Source organism: Cetorhinus maximus, chromosome 6 (assembly GCF_964194155.1).
Source record: "Cetorhinus maximus chromosome 6, sCetMax3.hap1.1, whole genome shotgun sequence".
Lineage (NCBI taxonomy): Eukaryota > Metazoa > Chordata > Chondrichthyes > Lamniformes > Cetorhinidae > Cetorhinus > Cetorhinus maximus.
In genome coordinates this window covers 104,456,278-104,478,645 of record NC_135884.1, presented here as the reverse complement: position 1 = coordinate 104,478,645, position 22,368 = coordinate 104,456,278, and the positions used below count along the sequence as shown (strand labels likewise).

The 22,368-nt window shown below is 41.7% G+C and overlaps 1 protein-coding gene across 2 annotated transcripts in view; it reads left to right on the top strand.

Annotated features, from left to right (window-relative positions):
• lpcat2 (lysophosphatidylcholine acyltransferase 2) overlaps positions 1–22,368 on the top strand; it is a 78,771-nt gene that overhangs the window by 31,747 nt on the left and 24,656 nt on the right. For both annotated transcript variants that reach the window (XM_078544244.1, XM_078544246.1), the window contains exons 8-9: positions 13,939–13,993; positions 22,226–22,308. In XM_078544244.1, the coding sequence (XP_078400370.1) occupies positions 13,939–13,993; positions 22,226–22,308 (138 nt within the window). The remainder of the gene's footprint in view (positions 1–13,938; positions 13,994–22,225; positions 22,309–22,368) is intronic.

Genomic DNA, 22,368 nt, shown 5'->3' with positions numbered 1-22,368 from the left:
AGATTTTCTTGTAGAACATTTTTAAAAGATATTTTTGCCAACATTGATCTTTCCAGGAGATCTTCTAATGTGTTCTGAAATTTCTTGCTAGAAAGTGACCTAAGGAGAATCTTACACTCTGTGTAGTTTGTTTACTGCTCTCTATAGCCAATATTTGGCCTCTGTTTGATGTCTTTCCTCGGCATGCTCAGACTGAGCTATACATATGGTGTACTATGGATATTTATTTGCCATTCTATGGTGCAATAGCTTGGTAACCTATCGTAGAATCTTTCTTAATGGTAGATTGACTACCTTATAAGTGCTATGAGAACATCTCAATTGTGTTCATACCTTAAGAGACTGTAGCCCAACTCATAGTTTATAATTCACTGCATGGGCTTTGACTTCAGGTTTACCAGCCCCCATCTAATATAGTGTGTAAATGCATGTCTTGCTCATAGATTGGAAATCTTGCTAAAAGTCCTCTGCTAATTGAGGTCAGTGGAAAATATTTAAGTAATTTTGGAAGATAGTAAGACATGATTTGAAGATAACAAGAGTGTAAAGATGGTCAAGTTTTAGATCGTTACTGATAAGAACTATATGTGATGGGATTTCCATTTAGGTTTAAGAAAAATGATCAAATGTGTTCTTTTAGGAAATGGCAAAAATGGTTCACAAAATAAATTGTAACTGAAATTTAAAATTGTCATATTTTCTTACGTAGAAAGCAGTTTTTAAATTTTCTGGTTTAAAGATAAAAAATTGTGTTTGTAACGCCCTGTTTCTTAAATTAATCAGCAACAACGGAAGTTGCAGACAACCTGAAACCTTAATGCATTTCCTGTTCATATTAAAGGCAGTTGTTTTCGAGAGTGGTTTTGCTTTTCTCAAAGAGGGGGATAATACATGATGAATACTTTAGTATTGCTGTGTTCCAATAATAAGTGACAGCTGTCATCCTACTACTGGACTAATGTATATCTAAACAGTAATTTACAGAGCGTGAGCATTTTTCTTTTTGTCCCATGTGATAACTAATATTAGGTTGTAATTCAGATACAAGGTCGCAAGATAATTAAATGAGGATGAGGAAAACTATTAACTCCTTTTTAATTCAATTTCCCAGAGAGATCCTAGGGGAGGGGCACAGACTGTAGCATGAAGGTAATGTTACTGGACTAATGATCTAGAGACCTGGACATATATTCAGATCCCAGCACAACAGTTGGGGGAATTTTAAATATGATTAATTCATAAATCTGAATAAAAAAACCAGTCTCAGTAATGTTGATCTGGAAACCACCAGATCTGGTTCACCAAGGTCCTACAGGGGAGGAAATCTGCCATCCGGACCCGGTCTGACCTACATTTAACTCCAGATCCACAGCAACTGGAAGACGCTTAACTGCTCTCTAAAACAAACAAGCCAGCTGCTCAGTTGTATCAAAGTGCTAAAGAAAAGTTAAGTAAGAGAACTAGACGGAACACCTAGCATTGACCCAGGCAGTGGAAATGACAAAAGCTTACCCTGCCCAGTAGACTCTGTAAAGCCCTCCTCACTAACATCTGGGCACTTTCGCCAAAATTGGGATAGCTGTCTCATAGACTAGTCAAGCAACAGCCTAACATGGTCATACTTGTACCTTACAACCAATGTCCCAGACTCCTCCATCACCATCCCTAGGAATGTCCTGTCCCAGCAGCAAGACAGCCCCACTGAAAGTAATGGCACAGTATTAGAATCAGGGGGGAATGACCCTGGGAGTCCTCAGCATTGACTCTGGATCCCATGATGTCTCATGGCATCCAGTCTAATGCAGACAAGGAAACCTCCTGGTGAATACCACCTACCTCCAGCTGATTAGTCGCTGCTCTATGTTGAACGCCGCTTGGAAGAAGCACTGAGGGTAGCAAGGATACAGAATGTACTTTGGGAGGAGGAACTTCCATTGTCCATCACCAAGAGTAGCTCATTAGCAGCGCTACTGACAGAGCTGACTGAGTACTGAAGGCTATATCTACCAGACTGGGTCTGTGGCAGGTGGTTGGAGAAACGAGAAGTGGGAAAAACCTACTTTACCTCATCTTCACCAATTTTCCCGTCTCGGATTCATCTGTCCATGACAGTATAGGTAGACCATCACATAGCCCTTGTACAGGCGAGGTTACATATGCACACTGAGGACATTCTCCATTGTGTTGTGTGGCACTCCCACCATGCTAAAATTGGACATCCACAAAGTGCTGTGGGCCATCAGCAGAAGCAGAATTACATTCAACTAAATATGCAACCGCATGTCGGCATGTCCCCCACTTTACTGTTATTATCAGGACTGCAACAACTCGCCAAGCCTCCTTAGCACCTTCTAAACCCGTGACCTCTACCACCTAGAAGGAAAAAGGGCAGATGACACATGGGAACACCACCTGAGAGTTCCCCTTCATGCCACACACCATCCTGACTTGGAACTGTGTCACCATTCCACTGTCACTGGGTCAAAATCCTGGAAGTCCCTTTCCAACAGTACTGTAGCGGACCTATATTAGATGGACTGCAGTGGTGCAAGGCGGCTTTTTAATATCAGTTGCATAATAGGCCATTTTGCATTGATTCTCTGAATACAAGAAAATTATGTAAATTGGAGACTGTAGTGTTCCAAGGACCAAGCCTGAGGCATAGAACTCAGTTCTTCTTCACACTTGACATAATGCTTTTAATTAGTAATTGTTTCCTTCAGCCACTTTCTTGTTAATTCCAAGGCTTTACCCTGAAATCCCTCAGTTTTGAGTTTTATTCACGGCATTTGGTTGGAATTTTATCAAGAGTGTTTTGGAAGCCAAAATACACCTCATCAAAGGACTTGCCTCTCTCTAATTGGGTTGTCACTTCCTCAAAGAACTCGAGGAAGTTAGCTGGTATGACTTTCCCCTTCTAAATCCATGCTGACTGCTGTCAATTTAGTTTTTGATATTCATGTTTACTCCTAATAATCAATTCCACTAGTTTACATGGAATTGAAATCAGATTACTAGGTCTGTAGTTGTCATTTTCTATTTGATCAGCCATTTTTCAACATGGACATCCCATTAGATTGTTTCCAATTTACTTGTACCTCCGTAGGTCCATTGGCTCCTCCATAATTGTCAGTACCTTACAAATCGCCACTTTATTCTCTGGGATCAATATACTCCTAGTCTCGGGGCATTTGTATCAAGCCCATTTAGCCTGTCCAGATCATCTTTCTCAATTATAATAGTCATTAATTTTACTTTGGGTATCTTTGGATCAGACATCTTCCTTTGTGAATACTAAGATGTAATCATTCACTAAGTGCTATTTTGTGCCTTTCCTTGATTTCAAGTTTGTATCCATTATAACATGCATTTATTTTCTGATTTCACTCCAGCTGTCACAGTATAAAAGGATTTTTTTATTGCTGTGCTTAGCTTCAGCTGTTGTGATTTGTTCCAGGTTACTCTTTGACCCTCTGATCAATCTTTTAATGTCCTTCTGCATTTTTTGTAGTCACTCCAGTGATCCCCTTCTCATTCTCCCTGATGATTTATACAGGCAGTTTTTCCTTTCCATCTCAATTTTAATGTGTTCATTAATCAAACTGTAGTGTGAGTTAATTCATTTTGGGAATGTATTTGTTTTACATACTTGAGATTAGACTTTTAAAACTGTTCTGATTGACTTATACTGAAACATTATTAAACAATGTCCTCTGACTTATGTGCTTTTGTTATTCTCTCAGTTCAGTTAATTTAGCCCTTGATCCTAGTCCTGTGAATAAACAACTTCTACATCAGGTTAAACTTTATTGTTCTGTGGGTGCTGTTTCTGGGATACTATTTGATATATTTTCTGGGTCTTGTCTGAAAATCAGATCAAGAAGACTATGTACAATCCATGCAATGATTTTATCATTGTGTAATTAAATAATCCATTTGCAGCTTGGTCTATTATTAATTTTGCTGTTATGTTACTAAACTCGTAACTCATTTGCAGTTAGCATTTACATGAATTATCTTTAATCTATAATGAACAATATCAGCTCATTTCAGGTCTTGATGTTACTTTTGAAAGACTTTATTTTCCCCCTCTGCCTTCGTCAGTGCACAGCAATAGTAAATGAGTTGTTAAGCTATTGGCACCTGTGGGACAATACCACCTTGCACAGGTAAAAAATAAAATTCTCAAAGCTGTGCATAATCTGCTGACATGTACTAGTACCTATATTCGCACATTCACAAGCGTCAAATAACCAGAAAAATTCTTAAGGGAAAACATGACAAGGTTAAATGGCTGCTGACTAACATGAGACCTTAGGAAGAAGCATAATAAAAAGAAAAAAAACATTTAAAGAGACACAGACTATTTTCCCTTCACCTTTCCTTTGTTCAGTTTCTTTTCAAATCCTGCTCATCCTTAGGCCTAATCTGTTCTAATGAACCTGAAATGTTATATGCTCTGTCCTTTCCATAGGTACTGCCCTAATTTCTCCACAGATGCAGACTTAAATGCTAGGACACTACACAGTTCTGCTTTTGTACTAAGATTTACATCATTATGGTTTATTTTCTTTATCTGAACTATCTTTAAGAATTTCTTTAAATCCTGAAGATGGTTTCTGTGTGGGTAGTGAGTCAAAGTATACTACTGAATGGTTCTTTCTGGCTTTTAGCTTGTGGCTAGGCAGAGGCTTGAAACCTATCCTTGGTTGGAAATGTTGCTTGGCATGGGTGGCTTGAATGTGTAAAAGGTGATCTCACTGTGTAAACTGAAACCTGATTGCTAGACTGGGCTGCTTTTGAAATTTAGGCTGGCCTGTGACCTGAATTAGTGTTACCCTGTGGTAGGCTCAAACATAATTTCAGTATTTTTTAAAATAAATTCTGTGAAGAATAAATGAAATGAAGATAACTTAAATATTTATTTACGGGAACAAAGGGTTAAGTAAGTTCCTATTAAGCAAATGAGAAATAGTAAAAGAGGAAACTGTGGTGCAAATGTCCTCTAATATATACATCAGTGACAAAAAAAACTCTTATGAAAGCATTTCCTCGTCACTCAAGAGCTAAATGTATGCTCCACTTACTGGTTGCAAATTATTTGCAACTCTCTAAGCTGACCAAACTCTAAACTATTTCACTTGGTGTGGTTTTGAGGTGGTAGATTTTACAGGGAAGTTGGAAACATTTCCTTTTTGAGTGAAAGTATTCTTTGGAGGCTTATAATACTTAGGAGGAACCAAAAGACATGGGTAAAATCAGCTATTAGGTTTTTTTATAGCATCACTAGTTACAGACAGACATCTATGAACCATGCAATATTTTTGCTTTTTCCTGCAAATTTTCAGGTAAAGCAAATTTCCTGTATTTTCATTATCCTCACTCTCCAGAGATAATTATGTTTGGTAAAATGACTAACCACATATTCAATATACAATGCATTGGTAGTATTTAAGGCATTAACATAACCACTAACACTAGGGCAGGGATATATGCAGGGCCATCAGCCCATCCAACTCCATCTGGTGAGAAAATCCTGCCTGAGAGGTGCTGGCTAATCAAATGGCTAGCAGCTCTGATTCCAGCAGTGCCACTGGGAGCGATGACCAGTGCTGGATCTGCATATTGCCCCCAAAGGCAATTGTTGCTGGAGCCTGATGTGAAGATGAGAGGGGCAGGGGGAGGGCCCATAACTGAAGTGCTCCCCGCCCTACTACCACCAGCAGGAGTAGTGAAAGCTGCCGCGCTTCATGCTTGGTGCTGGGCTTCGCTGGCTGCAGGTTAATTCCCAGCAGCAACGGGAAGAGGCCCTTAGTGGTACTTTATCTCCAACAACAGACAATCTAATCATCTCCCCTTGACATTCAATGGCATTGGAAGCGCTGAATCCCACGCTATCAACATCCGGGGTGGGGCGGGGGGGCGGGGTGGGGGGTGGTGGGGGCAGTTACCATTGACCAGAAACTGAACTGGACAAGCCATATAAATACCATGGCTACAAGAGCAGGTCAGATGCTGGGAATTCTGCATCTTCTGACTCCCCAAAGCCTGCTTGCCATCTACAGGTCACAAGTCAGGAGTGCGATGGAATACTCTCCACTTGTCTGGATGAGTTCAACTCCAACAGCACTCAAGAAGCTCAACATCACCCAGGGCCAAGCAGCCCACTTGGCTGATACCCCATTCACCACTTTAAACATTCACTTCTTCGATCGATCCACCACTGATAAGCAGTGGATGTAGCATGTACGATCTACAAGATGCGCTGCAGCAACTCACCAAGGCTCCTTCAATGACAACTTCCTGACGCATGACAACTACTACCTAGAAGGGCAAGGGCAGCAGATGCATGGGAACACTACCACATGCAAGTTCCCTTCCAAGCCCCACACCATCCTGACTTGGAACTATATCACTGCTCCTTCACTCTCACTAGGTCAAAATCCTGGAACACCCTTTCTAACAGCACTGTGAGTGTACCTACACCACTTCCTGCAGCAGTTCATGAAGGTGACCTTCTCAAGGGCAGTTAGGATTGAGCAATAAATGCTGACCTAGACAGATAGCCCCACGTCCTGTGAAAGAATAAATTTTTAAAAATCCAATTCCCTTTCAAAAGTTCTTACTGTATCTGCTTCAACTTGCTTTCAGGCATTGCTTTCCAGATCAATTACCTTCATTCTGTGTTGTTTTTTATTCATTCATGGAATGTGGGCATCGCAGGCTAGGTCAGCATTTATTGCCAATCCCTAAGTGCCTTGGAGAAGGTGCTGGTGCACTGCCTTCTTGAATCGCTGCAGCCTGTGTTGTAGGGACACCCACAGTTCTGTTAGGAAGGGAGTTCCTGGTTTTTGAACCAGCGAGAATGAAGGAATGGTGATATAGTTCAAGTCAAGATGGTGTGTGACTTGGAGGGTAACTTGAAGATGGTGCTGTTCCTTTGCACCTGCTGTTCTTGTCCTTCTAGGGAGAAGAGATTGAGAGTTTGGAAGGTGGTATTGAAGGAAGCCTTGCTGAGTTGTTGATGGTACACTATGGTCGATGGCAGAGGGAGTGAATGTTTACGGTGGTGGGCGGGGATACAATCAATTAGGTGTCTTTGTCCTGGATGGTGTTGAGCTTCTTGAGTGTTGTGAGAGCTGCGCTCATCCAGGCAAGTGGAGAGCATTCCATCACAGTCTTGACTTGTGCCTTGTAGATAGTGGACAGGCTTTGGGGAGTCATGAGGTGAATTACTCACTGCAGAATTCCTAGCCTCTGACTTGTTCTTGTAGCCAGCGCATTTATATGGCTGATCTAGTTCAGTTTCTGGTCAATTTTAACTCCCCAGGATGTGAAAGTGAAAAATTCAGTGATGGTAATCCCATTGAATGCCATGGGAGACAATTAGATTCTCACGGAGATGATTATTGACTGGCACCTGTGTGGCAATAATGTTACATGCCACTTATCAGCCCAAGCCTGAATATTTTACGGGTCTTGCTGTACATGAACATGACTGCTTCAGTATCTGGGGAGTCGTGAATTATACTGACCATTGTACAATCATCGACGAACACTTCTGACCTCATGATGGAGGGAATGTCATTGATGAAACAGCTAAAGATGGTTGGGCCTAGGACACTACCCTGAGGAATTCCTGCAGCAATGTCCTGGGACTGTACATACGAACATACATATGAATGCACAAATTAGGAACAGGAGTAAGCCATTTGGCCTTTCAAACCTGCCCCGCCATTCAATAAAATCATTGATGATCAGATTGTGGCCTCAAATCCAAAATTCTGCTTTTCCATGATAACCTTTGACTCTCTTGTCTATCAAAAATCTTATCTACCTCTGGCTTACAAATATTCATTGACCCTGGCTCCACCACTCTCTGGGGAAGAGAGTTCCAGAGATTCACGACCCGCTGAGAGAAAAAACAACTTCTCATCTCCATCTTAAATAGGAGGCATCTTATTTTTAAACTGTGTCCCCTAGTTCTAGACTCTTCCACAAGAGGAAACACCCTTTCCACATCAACCTTGTCAAGTCCCCTCAGGATCTTATGTTTTAGTAAGATCACCTATCAATCTTCTAAACTCCAATGGATACAGGCCCAGCCTGTCCAACTTTTCCTCATAAGATAAACCCCTTGCCCATCCCAGGTATCAGTCTCACACATTTATATCCTTTCTTAAATAAGGAGACCAAAACTGTACACAGTACTCCAGATATGGACTCAACAAGGCCCTGTACAACTGTTGCAAAACATCCTTATTTCTATATTCCATTTCCTTTACAATAAACAACATTACATTTGCTTTCCTAATCACTTGCTGTACCTGCATACCAACTTTTCCTGATTCATGTACTCAGACACCCAGATCTTTCTGTACCTCAGAGTTTTGCAATCTCTCTGTTAAATAATATGCTGCTTTTCTAATCTTCCTGCCAAAGTGGACAATTTCACATTTTCCCACATTACATTCCATTTGCCAAATCTTTGCCCGCTCACTTAACTTATCTGCCACTTTGCAGACTCCTTATGTCCTCTTCCCAACTTACTTTCCTACCTATCCTTGTGTCATCAAATTTAGCAACCATACATTTGGTCCCTTCATCCAAGTCAGTATTATAAATTGTAAATAGTTGAGGCCCGAGCACTGATCACTGTGGCATTCCGCTCGTCACGCCTTGCCAATCCGAAAAAGACCCATTTATCCCTACTGTCTGCTTTCTTTTAGTTAACTAATCCTCTATCCATGCTAATATGTTACCCCCTATACCATTAGCTCATACCTTGCATCGTAACCTTTGTTGTGACACCTCGTCAAATGCCTTATGGAAATCCAAGTACAGCATAGCAGGTTCCCATTCATCCACATTGCTTATTCCTCAAAGACCTCCAGTGAATTAGTCAACCATGATTTCCATAATTTGAGATATACAGAGATGATTGACCTCCAACAACCACAACCATTTTCCTTTGTGGTAGGCATGAGTCCGACCAGCGGAGAGTTTTCTCCCCGATTTCTATTGACTCCAGTTTTGCTTTTGCAGCTTGATACCACACTCAGTCAGATGCTGCTTTGATCTCAAGGGCAGTCACTCTCATCTCACCTTTGGAGTTCAGCTCTTTAGTCCATGTTAGGACCAAGGCTGTAATGAGATCAGGAGCTGAGTGGCCCTGGCGAAACCCGAGCTGAACGTCTGTGAGCAGGTTATTGCTGAGTAAGTGCTGCTGCTTACGATCCTTTGCCAGACTCTAGGACGTGGGAGTGATCCGGTTAGGGACCAATAACATTTTGTTTAAAGTAGTCAAAGTTTGAGATTCAAGGCACCTGATTTTGGAATAAAGCCACAAGGTCCCACGGCTTTTGAACGAACACAAACAAATTTTACTATACAAGTTCAGAAAGTAAAACAATTTACCAATCTATCTTACACTCTATCATTCAGGGTAAGTATGAGCTGTATGTGAATTAACAGACGAACTGTAGTCAGACACACCACGCTACAGAGTAAATGACAGATGCAACCAAAAACAGATTCCATGAGTTTCTCAACAACCCAACCCACGTCAGTCCCGCTGTGAGTCAACCAATCTCATTGAAACATCATCTTTCTTACAATGGTTTCCAATCTCCACCTTTGAAGATCCTACCTTGGAATTCTCTCCAAACGTCGCTCCCAATCGGATGGCTTTAACAATGACCCACCTCGCAGGGTTTCAGTCTCGCCTTCCGAGATTCCATCTCCATGGATTCCTGAGTACACTCGAACAGTAGCTTACAGCACACTTTCAAATCTATAGCCATGCCAAGCAGGACAATGCTGCAAAGGGGTACCGTTTCCCCGATGGCCCTCTTTACTTAGCCTGCTCCCCACAGCCCTTTCTCTAACTTTTTAACTCAACTGGGATCTTTGCCTGACCCTGCCTCTGTGGCACTTATTGACTGGCAGACTCCCCGAAACTGTCTGCCTCAAGAAGAGCTGCTCATTGACCCTTGAACTGATCTGGTAACCTATCAAAACACCGAGGGTCCTACCCTTGTTACAAGGCAGGAACCATTGTAACAAGCATTGGGACATCCTGTACCTTTAAATGGTAACAATCTCCACAGACTGCTAATTTAGTACCTAGGGACACAATGAATTGAGTTTGTACCATGCTTGACAGCACTGTTAATGACACTTTCCATCACTTTGCTGATGATCAAGAGTCAACTGATAGGGCGGTAATTGGCCGGGTTGGATTTGTCCTGTTTTTTGTGGACAGGACTTCTTGGGCAATTTTCCACATAGCCGGGTAGATGCTAATATTGTAGCTGTACTGGAGCAGCTTGTAGAGGCGCGGCTAATTCTACAGCACAAGTCCTCAGCATGATTGCCGAATGTTGTCAGGACCCATAACCTTTGCAGTATCCAGTGTTTTCAGCCATTTCTTGATATCATGTGGAATGAATCACATTGGCTGAAGACTGGCATCTGTAATGTTGGGGAATTCGGGAGGAGGTTGAGATGGATCACCCACTCAGCCCTTCTGGCTGAAGATGGCTTCAAATGCTTCAGCCTTGCCTTTTGCATTGATGTGCTGGGCTTCTCCATCAGTGAGGATGGGGATATTCGTGGAGCCTTCTCCTTCAGTGAGTTGTTTAATTGTCCACCACCATTCACGACTGGATGTGGCAGGACTGCAGAGCTTAGATCTGATCCACTGGTTGAGGAATTGCTTAGCTCTGTCTATCATTTGCTGCTTATGCTGGTTGGCATGCAAGTAGTACTGTGTTGTAGCTTCACCCAGGTTGACACCTCATTTTGAGCTTTGCCTGGTGCTGCTCCTGGCATGCCTTCTTGCACTCTTCATTGAACCAGGGTTGATCCCCCAGCTTGATGGTAATGACATAGTGGGGTATATGCCGGGCCATGAGGTTGCAGATTGTGTTTGACTACAATTCTGTTGGTGGCCCACAGTGTCTCATGAATGCCTAGTTTTGCGTTGCTAGATCTGCTCAAAATCTATCCCATTTAGCACGGTGGTAGTGTCACATAATCCTCAATGTGAAGACAGGACTTCGTTTCCACAAGGAGTGCATGGTGGTCATTCCTACCAATACTGTCATGGACAGATGCATTTGCGACAGGTAGATTGGTGCGGATGCGGTGAAGTATGTTTTTCTCTCTTGGTTCCCTCACCACCTGTCACAGACCCAGTCGAGCAGCAATGTCCTTTAGGACTCAACCAGCCCAGGCAGCAGTGTTGCCACCGAGCCACTCTTGTGATCAACATTGAAGTCCCTCACCCAGAGTACATTCTGTGCCCTTGCCACCATTGGTGCTTCCTCCAAGCGTTGTTCAATATGGAGGAGTACGGATTCATCAGCTGACAGGGGGGCAGTAGGTGGTAACCAGCAGGAGGTTTCCTTGCCAATGTTTGACCTGATGTCATGAGACTTCATAGGGCCCAGAGTCGATGTTGAGGACTGCGAGGGTGTCATGAGGAGATATTAATGTCTATAATGTTATTGGAAATTATAAGACCATAAGACATAGGAGCAGAAATTAGGCCATTCGGCCCATCGAGTCTGCTCCGCCATTCAATCATGGCTGATAAGTTTCTCAACCCCATTCTCCCGCCTTCTCCCCGTAACCTTTGATTCCCTTACCAATCAAGAACCTACCTATCTCGGTTTTAAATACACTCAATGACCTGGCCTCCATAGCCTTCTGTGGCAATGAATTCCATAGATTCACCACTCTCTGGCTACAGAAGTTTCTCCTCATCTCTGTTCTAAAAGGTCTTCCCTTTACTCTGAGGCTGTGCCCTCGGGTCCTAGTCTCTCCTCCTAATGGAAACGTCTTCCCCACGTCCACTCTATCCAGGCCTTTCTGTATTCAGTATTATTTTTAAATTGGAATTGTATTAGGGTGTGTGTGTGCCTGTGTGCGTGTGTGGCTTAATTGGATTAAAGCCAGCTAGTCTGGGTGCTTTGGCGTATGGTAGTTTTGAGATGTTAATTAGATAGACGTAAGGAAGTTAAAAGGTAAAGTGTAATTTGCATTAGTTGAATAAACCATTCAAAAGAATGGATAAAATCTTGCATCTAGCTGGGAGACGCCAAGCAACGTGTTTATATTACTAATAAAATTGGTGGAATGAAAGGATTATTGTTAGGAGAGGTAAAATTTTTTAAAACTTAGTAATACAATGGAAAATTTACATTCAAAGGAGGAGCTAGGTATAAACAGAAAGGAGTTTTGTGTATGCAGGTCAGAGGCATTTAAGATCTAACCAGCTGTAAGCCTACAACTGTCTGCAAAGGAACCTCATTTTGAATTCGTAAGATCAAATGTACTTTGCCTGATGTCTGTTTAAAGTCTATGGGTTATTGTTGCCTTGGTGAAGAGTTACCTGGGAGTGGTTAGTTTGGGGATTTATTTAAAAGTTGTTATGGTAGTAATCTGTAGACATGTGTATGTGCTTCATTTGTTGTTAAATTAATAAATGTTTAATTTAGTTTTATATGAAAAAAACCCTTGAGGCTTGGTGGTTTTATTCCTGAATCCAGAGCTGCATCAGTTGAAAATATAGGTTATGATAGCTGTTCAAGTTTCTCTCTGGGATTTAAACAACTCAGCCTTTACCAACTGCTGTGCCGTAACTCCGTCCCATCTGTATGCCAATGTGCTGCTATCTCTGGTGAGTCTGTCCTGTAGGTGGGACAGGACATACCTAGGATGGTGGTGGTGGTGTCTGGGACATGGCCTGTAAGGTATGAATGGGGAGAAGATGAAAATGAACCACATCCTCTGCTGAAACCGGGGATTGAACCAGGGACCTTTAGACCTTCAGTCTAATTCTCCCAACTGAGGTATTTCTGCTGACAACTTGGCTGTGTCTGCTGGTTACTTTTGCCACTAGAAATAGGTTCACTTTATGTACTTCCTTACAATACTTCAAGATGTTGAAAACCTCCATCAAATCTTCATTGCTCTCTGAAGAACAACCGTAATTTCTCTGTCCTTTGAGTGCTGAATAAGTACATGAACAGTAAAGTAAAATTACAGGACCGGAGGGAAGAGGAGGGGAGTGGGACTACTTAGATAGTTCTTTCAAAGAGCCAGCACAGGCACGATAGGCCAAATGGCCTTGGCCTCCTTCTGCATATAATTCTATAATTCCATGATTGTCAGCAGTCATGTTAAAATGGTGCACTTCTCTTTAAAATTAAAGAGATTTTGAGAGAATTTTCCATCTTGCAGTCTGATTTATTTATCAGATCTCACAGACTCAAACTAGGTGCCTTCTTATTCCTTAGCTGACCAGGCAGCCCAAAACCTATCCCCCAAGCCTCCACCAGCTCCCCATGAATTCAGTTTCAAACTAATAAAAAGCAGATATGGGCCCGACATCAGAACATTGTTCACACACCAAATGACTACCTGGTATGCACTCCTAAAGAGAGTAGTAGAAATGAGAACTCAAATAATTTAACCACCAATTGTTTGCCAGTATTGGGAGGGTCTTCAGGGCTTGTTATGTTCTTGAAGGTGGGCAAAATGACCTTGCCTATCTGGAATTATTTGTGATCAAAAGTGTTTTGTCATTAACACCAGTGGGTATGTCCGAGTCTTAGCTTTCCCATTTTCACTTGCTTTCCTTTTCTAGGAAATGTATGTAGTTTCTCCAGTTCCTCACCCAAGCTGCTGGACGTGAATCATAGATGTGAATCTAGAATCCCAAAACAACATGGCACAGTGAACTGAAATACACATGCATGTTACTAATGTATTATTTTTGACAGTGGCCTGTTTAGCGAACAGTCTTGATAGCCTGACCATGGTGTACAATGAAGTGGATCTTGCCATCGTTGGTGGAAATGTGAATGAGTTAATATCAGAAGAACTCTCTGGTATTTTGATTTTCAAATTCTACTGTTTGCTGTCTTGCAGGGTGATGCTCTTGTTCTTAACATTATGTCAACCTTGCACAAATGTGGAAGTTGAGGTAAGGATACAGATTATAGTGCTTAGCTGCTCATATTGGTTACATCTTTCAATTTAACTTGAACCTCTTGATTATAGAGACTTAAAAATAAACTTTCTATTGGGGAAAAAAAATTAGAAGGAGACAAGTTATCTAAAATGGAATGGATAATTTAGATGCAAACCAGGTTACTGGACTGAACACAGAAGTAGAAGTCAAGAATGCATATATGCCACCCTAGAAAACTCTCAAAATCTGGTGGCCTCAAAAAACCTGGCACAGCCCCAAAGAAGCCTTTTGATGTGCAAATAAGTTTGATTGAAAGTGCAGCAGTACACAGCCTTGTCATAATTGAAGATACAGGCATATCCAACATGCTCTCACTTCTATAGCAGGCGAAAAAGGAAGCAAAATACGGAAAACCGCACTTTGCAGGAGTGATTTTAGAATTTACTGAAGGGTGATAGAAGCACTGAAGGAATGAGATGTTTTCAGAGAGACATTCTAAAATATTTTCTTTTACTTTTTTAAATTAAATGGATTTTCTGACATTTTGGGAGTATGTTATACTGACTACAGGTAGCATAAATGTGAAAATAAAAGTATTTCTGAGGTCTTCAATGTAAACTTCGAGGTTCAGTAAATCCCACTCCAGAATCTCAAATAAATCCCAAGAAGCAATGCTTCCTGCATTTACAAAATAAAAATGGCTCATTATTGCATCTGTCTCTGTTCCAATATGTCAGTCCAGGGACAAATGATTTAATTATTTTAAATTTTAAAAGTATTAATTTTTAAGTAGTTTCATTGAAGCAGGATCTTAGAATAATGGGACACATCTAAATCTTAACCACATTTTCCCTTTTAGAGCTAATCAGCCAGTCTATAATTTCAAATATTTCCTGATGTGAGGCTAGCAGTTACTGTTACTGATAGCATCAGATGAATGCTTGGCACACATGACATTTCTATGTATGCTATTTTAAAAGAAGAGATAACTTTTAAAAAAATTAATAGATTAATGCCTTCCCTTAAGATAGCAAACAGAAAAGTTAACTCAGCAAAGGACTTAGTTTCATACCCTTACGCCCTCATCTCAATGAATTTCAGGCTCGGCACGATGCTGAACTCTTCTTCCGCTGTCTTTGTCTCCGTGCTCACTTCTTTGGGCAGGAGTCCTCTCCCCGTTCAATGGATCCTTTTACCCACCTCCAATATTCTCCCTCCACCTGGACCCCTCCCTCTGGATTCTTACCTTCTCTTGATCTTTTCATTGAGAACTGTCAGCATGACATTAGCCGTCTCAATTTCTCTGCTCCTCTCACCCATTCTAATCTGTCTCTCTCTGAACTCACTGCACTCCGTTCTCTCAGGTCCAACCCTAACATTGTCATCAAACCCGCTGACAAGGGTGGTGCTGTTGTTGTCTGGCGCACTGACCTCTACCTCGCGGAGGCTGAGCGTCAACTCGCAGACACTTACTCCTACCTCTCCCTGGACCATGACTCCACCACTGAACATCAAGCCACTGTTTCCAGGACTGTCACTGACCTCATCTCCTCTGGAGATCTTCCTCCCACAGCTTCCGACCTGATAGTCGCCCAACTTCGGACGGCCCGCTTCTACCTCCTACCCAAAATCCACAAACAGAACTGTCCCGGCAGACCGATCGTGTCAGCCTGTTCCTGCCCCACAGAACTCATTTCTCGTTATCTTGACTCCCTTCTCTCTCCCCTTGTCCAGTCCCTTCCCACCTACATCCGTGATTCCTCTGACACCTTACGTCACATCAACAATTTCCAGTTCTCTGGCCCGAACCGCCTCCTCTTCACCATGGACGTCCAATCCCTCTACACCTCCATCCCCCACCAGAATGGTCTGAGGGCCCTTAGCTTCTTCCTTGAACAGGGGCCCGAACAATCCCCATCCACCACTACTCTCCTTCGTCTGGCTGAACTTGTTCTCACACTGAACAATTTCTCCTTTAACTCCTCTCACATCCTCCATATAAAAGGTGTGGCTATGGGTACCCGCATGGGCCCCAGCGATGCCTGTCTCTTTATGGGGTATGTGGAACATTCCTTGTTCCAGTCCTACTTTGGCCCCCTCCCACAACTCTTTCTGCGATACATCGATGATTACTTCCGTGCGGCTTCATGCTCTCGTCTGGACCTGGAAAGATTTATTAATTTTGCTTCCAATCTCCACCCCTCCATTATTTTCACATGGTCCATCTCTGACACTTCCCTTCCCTTCTTTGACCTCTCTGTCTCAATTTCTGATGATAGACTGTCCACCAATATCCATTACAAGCCTACCGACTCCCACAGCTACCTCGACTACAGCTCCTCACACCCCGCTTCCTGTAAGGACTCCATCCCATTCCCTCAGTTCCTTCGCCTCCGTCGCGTCTGTTCTGATGACGCTACCTTCAAAAACAGTTCCTCTGACATGTCGTCCTTCTTCCTTAACCGAGGTTTTCCACCCACGGTCCTTGACAGGGCCCTCAACCGTGTCCGGCCCATCTCCCGCACATCCTCCCTCACGCCTTCTCCTCCCTCCCAGAAACATGATAGGGTCCCCCTTGTCCTCACTTATCACCCCACCAGCCTCCGCATTCAAAGGATCATCCTCCGCCATTTCTGCCAACTCCAGCATGATGCCACCACCAAACACATCTTCCCTTCACCCCCCTGGCGGCATTCCGTAGGGATCGTTCCCTCCGGGACACCCTGGTCCACTCCTCCATCACCCCCTACTCATCAACCCCCACCTATGGCACCTCCCCATGCCCACGCAGAAGATGCAACACCTGCCCCTTCACTTCCTCTCTCCTCACCGTCCAAGGGCCCCAAACACTTCTTTCAAGTGAAGCAGCATTTCACTTGCATTTCCCCTAACTTAGGCTACTGCATTCGTTGCTCCCAATGCGGTCTCCTCTACATTGGAGAGACCAAACGCAAACTGGGCGACCGCTTTGCAGAACACCTGCGGTCTGTCCGCAAGAAAGACCCAAACCTCCCTGTTGCTTGCCATTTTAACACTCTACTCTGCTATCTTGCCCACATGTCTGTCCTTGGCTTGCTGCATTGTTCCAGTGAAGCCCAACGCAAACTGGAGGAACAGCACCTCATCTTCCGACTAGGCACTTTACAGCCTTCCGGGCTGAATATTGAATTCAACAACTTTAGATCTTAAACTCCCTCCCCCCATCCCCACCCCGTTTCTTCCCCCTCCCTTTTGTTTTTTTCAATAATTTATATAGATTTTTCTTTTCCCACCTATTTCCATTATTTTTAAATCTACAACTGTAATACCTTGTCAGCCTTTCCACCCCACCCCCACTAGAGCTGTACCTTGAGTGTCCTGCCATCCATTCTTAATTAGCACATTTTCTTAGATAATATCACCACCTTCAACACCCCTTTGTTCCTTTTGTCTGTGACATCTTTTGATTATTTGCTCCTATCACTGCTTGCTTGTCCCTACAACCACACCCCCCCCAGCAACGTCTCTCCCCTTCCCGCACCCCCCCAACCTTAAACCAGCTTATATTTCACCCCTCTCCTAACTATACTCAGTTCTGCTGAAGGCAAGAGGACTCGAAACGTCAACTCTTTTCTTCTCCGCTGATGCTGCCAGACCTGATGAGTTTTTCCAGGTAATTCTGTTTTTGTTTTGGATTTCCAGCATCCGCAGTAGTTTTTTGTTTTTAGAAAAGTTAGCTGGTTGTGTTAAACTTTTGCCTGCTATTATCACTAACAGTAATTTTTGGAGTACATTGCTCTTTTAACTCCCATCAGAAAGCTTTGTTTTTTTGTAATGAAAATAAAAACCATTACATGCTACAATCATTTAACAAAACCTGACATACACAAAGTCATTGTTTGTAGGAAGGGGAAGGGCTGAACTTTGTTCTTGAGGCTATCAGATCCAACCAAGTCTGGGGTTTGCAACAAAATAATCTGTATTCTCTTACTGATGATTAGTATACTGCCTGTGGGATTGCATGCAGGAAGTCAATATCAAGTTTAGTCGTCATAATAAGAGAGGTTAAAAGGCACTGTTGAAGCATTTTTAACTTGATGTAGAGTAATATCACTCCTGACATTTTCTAGAGCAATCTAGTTCAGATATTGTGTGCTCATGCTCTGATTACTGCATGCTAATAAAGGCATTTCCACCATGAGCGATTAACAAACTATAAACAGCCTTCAAAGTTATAGAACATGGCCAGGCCCTATAATTGCCCTCGTCATGCATCACACAGTAATAATTCTTTAAATGATATAAAATGGGTCAAAATCCAGCATCTGTCTCTCCCTTTTTTACAAACTCTACAAGTGTTTACAAACTTCAAGTGTAGTGTCAGGAATTCTCAGTAAAGCCAATTAATATATTCACATCTAGAAGTATTTTGATTGGGAAGCAAGTTATAGATTATAGTTATAGTGGAAAATATTGCATGGCATGTGGAATATGATTGTTTCGAGAGAGAGGAAGCAACACTCCAACTAAAGCAATTTACATCCTGCATTATTCATTTGGAATTAATATTGCTCAAGTATTCTATCGGTGTTCTGGAATTTTATTTTGGATGATAATCTGTTCTCCACTGCTATTGAGCTGTGGGCGAGGTTGAGGCTGATAATTTTGCACTTTTGCCATCTAGTTCTTTTCTTTGAGAAGTGTTCCACAACTATTATTCAGAAATTAAAATGCACTGGATGGAGTCCATGACTGAGTATATTATACATGGAAGGAATAAATTTGACGAAGTGAATGGACTCTGTGTTTCATGCTTTCTTAAATTCTTGTGCTTTTCAAAGCCAAGAACGGTGACTTGTATTCCCACATGGCCATCAACATTTGTTCAGTGGAGTTTTGCAGGGAATAACAGACTTTTTTAATTGGATCAAGAACCATTGAGTTCTTTGAAGAAAAGAATACAAATGGTCAATTAAAATGCCCCCTTTGTATGGTTTTGAGTTTAAAAAAATATATAATTTCTACCCACACTGAGCAAGAAATGAGGAAACAATATATTAAGGAGAAGTCACAAGCAATGAGAAATGAGAGCTTCAACTAGACTATGTGAACTGTTTCCACCCAGCTTAAGTTCACTTTTCTTTTTGACTTATTTTCACTTGGGGAGTGTTTTGAGCAACTAATATAGAATTCTGTGATATAGATGTGTTTGCTTATTATGGTATTACAAAATTTATCTCATAATTTCATTACCAATCAATTGAGTCATGGTTTTATCTTGAAGAGGCAGTGACAATTAAATTGCTGTAATTTGTAAGACCTTCAACATGCTTTTGGCTAAAGTGTATAAAAAAGCAGGCACTACAGGTCCAATTTTATTCCTGACCATTTCCTTAAGTTCCCTTGTGGAGGCCTCCTGCCATTCTAAAGATGGCTCCCATTCCACCAGTTTCATCATCAAACTCGCCACGTTCAGGTAGCAGTCCGCTGTAACATGTCTATGAAGCCTGGGGATTAAAATAGCTTGAGCCTCTCACCAGCATTTCCTGCCCATTCCGGACCTCACACACTTGTGTTCCGAGTTCAAACAAGGGCCTTAAATTCCTCATCCTTGCAGAACTGAAACAGTGTTCTACTACCATAGAGCATCATTTGCAGCCATAGCATTCATCTTTATCGCTTCCACTTTATTCTGTGTAAAGTAGTCCTCATTGAATTATAAACCAAAATCTTCAAAAGAAAATAGCCTTCAGTTATTCAGAATATGAACTCATTCATGAATTATGCAGCCATCCTCATTCATTGCCTTTATCAGCTTTCCCCATTCCCATTATATATACCCTTTTGGTATATAATTCACTGTTTTAAACGTTTTGGCTTACAAATGCTTACCATGGTAAACTCAGTCAACATTGTTTAAAAAACATAATTTAAAAGGGTTGCTTATATGTCACATCATTTTGTTTTGAATGCCAGAGCTTAATTCAAAGATGATGGGGTCAGTTTTGGCCATGTATTTTGGGCAAATGGTGAGCAGAACAGTATTGCTGCCTGATTGATGATGTCCTTAGAAGGCTGAAATCTACCCAAACACCAGCAGTGATTGGCATTCCAGGTGGTCTAGTAGTGAATTAGAGGTGATTCGCTAAGCACTAATGATAAGAGGATGCAAGCAGGAAGGAGAGTCCAGCATGGGCCTGTTGGAGAAAAGATCAAATCCTAGCCTACTGAAGAAGATAGAGATACAGACTTGGAAAAGCCCAGTCAGCAGAAAAAAATGCTTCATGTGCTCAATGCATTGGACTGCCTGCATGGGAGCTATTTTACTGTATTGGATAGTGTTGAGTAGTCCACTACTTATTATGTTCATTCTGAGGGTGTCATGTAGGCTCTAGGCTCCAACATCATCCCCTCTTTAACAGGCTTGGGGATCAGATGGATAGGGATTTCAGTTATAGACTCTGCTCCATATTCAACTCCTTGTGGTCCATCTGTAGTATAAGGGTCTGGCATGGAAAGGGTTATTGTGGGACTGGGTACAATACTACCCAAACTGATGATCTGAATTTACAGAGCAGTTTTTACTGGACAGAGACATGTAGAGGCAAGCATGGAGACAGCTCCTAGCTTAGGCCTTATATGTACATAGTTATGAGTAGTTAATAAACACTTGCTGTTAAATATATAAGGCTCAATCATGAGACCTCCCAAACTACACACAACATATTCCAACACCTTCCACCTCATGCCGATGCTGGTCGTACACTAACTAGAGTGGAATGAGCAAATGGATTGTCTCTTTGGAAGTAGAAAGCATCTCCTTAAGCTTCCTGAACATGATGCAGCTATTACGGAAAATAATAATGGTTCTGCAGTCAAAATCAGCAGAGAAAGTCAAGCAAGACATCTACCAAATGATTCCAGCAGTCTAAACAAGAGCACATGAATGCCCTTTAAAGCAGCGTGTGAACTGGCCATTTTGCATGGTTCGTGGGCAGGTTTAAGAAGCAGCAACAGTACTGACCCATTTGAAAATGGCCCTAGAGTCCTAACTCTGATTTAAATATATTAATTCGGCTTCTGTATGTTTCCAATGGGAGCATTGCCGGCCTCGATCGGAGCCCGGTCAAAAATCTCATTAAGCAGGTCTCGGAGTAGGTCAGTGAATTTTTAAATGTAATTTTCATCCTGCTACCACTCCAGGCACACTGGAATAAAGGGAGGCAAGGGAGATAGAAATCAGCACCATATGAAGCACCCTCCATTGATTTTTGTTTTAAATCATAGCGCAGCACGGTTTGCCTTATGTGAAAACAAGTAAAATGTAAATGTAGAGAACAAAATTACTTTTTTTTTGTTAATGTAGATCCTCAGTTAGAAAAGTAAACCTATTCTGTTTTGCTGTCTGCATAAATAACAATTTTTGATATCTTATTTACCATTTTTAATTGGTCAACCCTTAGTGATTATCATGGGTTTGTAGTAGGTTGGTGACTGTATAGGTTAAGGGCCGATTCAATACAGAATGTGAAATTCTGAGTAGGCAGAATTGCTTCCCTTCTCTCTCTTTTGTTAAATATGTTTTGTATATGTTTCCGTATAGCGAAAGTTTCTTGGATCATTATGGATTACGCACAATGAATGATATTTGTGTGACTTTAACTTGAATGTCACTGTTGTAGGAAGACATTGGAACCAATTTGGATACAGCATTGTCTCTCAAAATGCAGCCTGATACATAATCAATGAATCTGTTTTAATAACATTGGTTAAAGGATAAATAATAGGCCATTACACTAGAGTGGGACTTGAACCCACGACCATCTGACCCGAATTGAAAGTCCTATCAGCTGACTCATAGCTGATCACAAAACCATTGTTTTCTATTAGTCTTGCTCCAAGTGCACAGAAACCTTTTGAAATGCATGATTATTTTGATATTTCAATGTACCTTGGCAAATCTAGAACTGAAGTCACACCTTTAATGTTTGTTCAATACTCCTGTCTTTGTATTCTCACAGGATGGTCCTTTTTTTTTATATGTAACCTTGACATATGTTTCCATTTAAATGTTCTGAATTATTTGCCCAAAGTGAGAAGTTTTTTTTTGGATATTACTGGTTACCAATCATTGATTATGTGCTGTTAATTCTTTTATACAGGATCTGTTTGATCTAATGTTGCTGCTCAGCTTCACTTGTGCTCTGGATATTTCATACCTCTGGATATATTGGATGCTAATAAAATTTCACTTAACATTTGCAGTTTTTGCCTGTATATGTGCCGAATGAAGAAGAAAAATGTGATCCCCCCCTGTATGGCGCCAGAGTTCGTGGTGTTATGGCCTTGTAAGTAACTTGAAACAAGCTTCACCTACTTTCTGTATATAAAAAAAAAATTCCCATTAG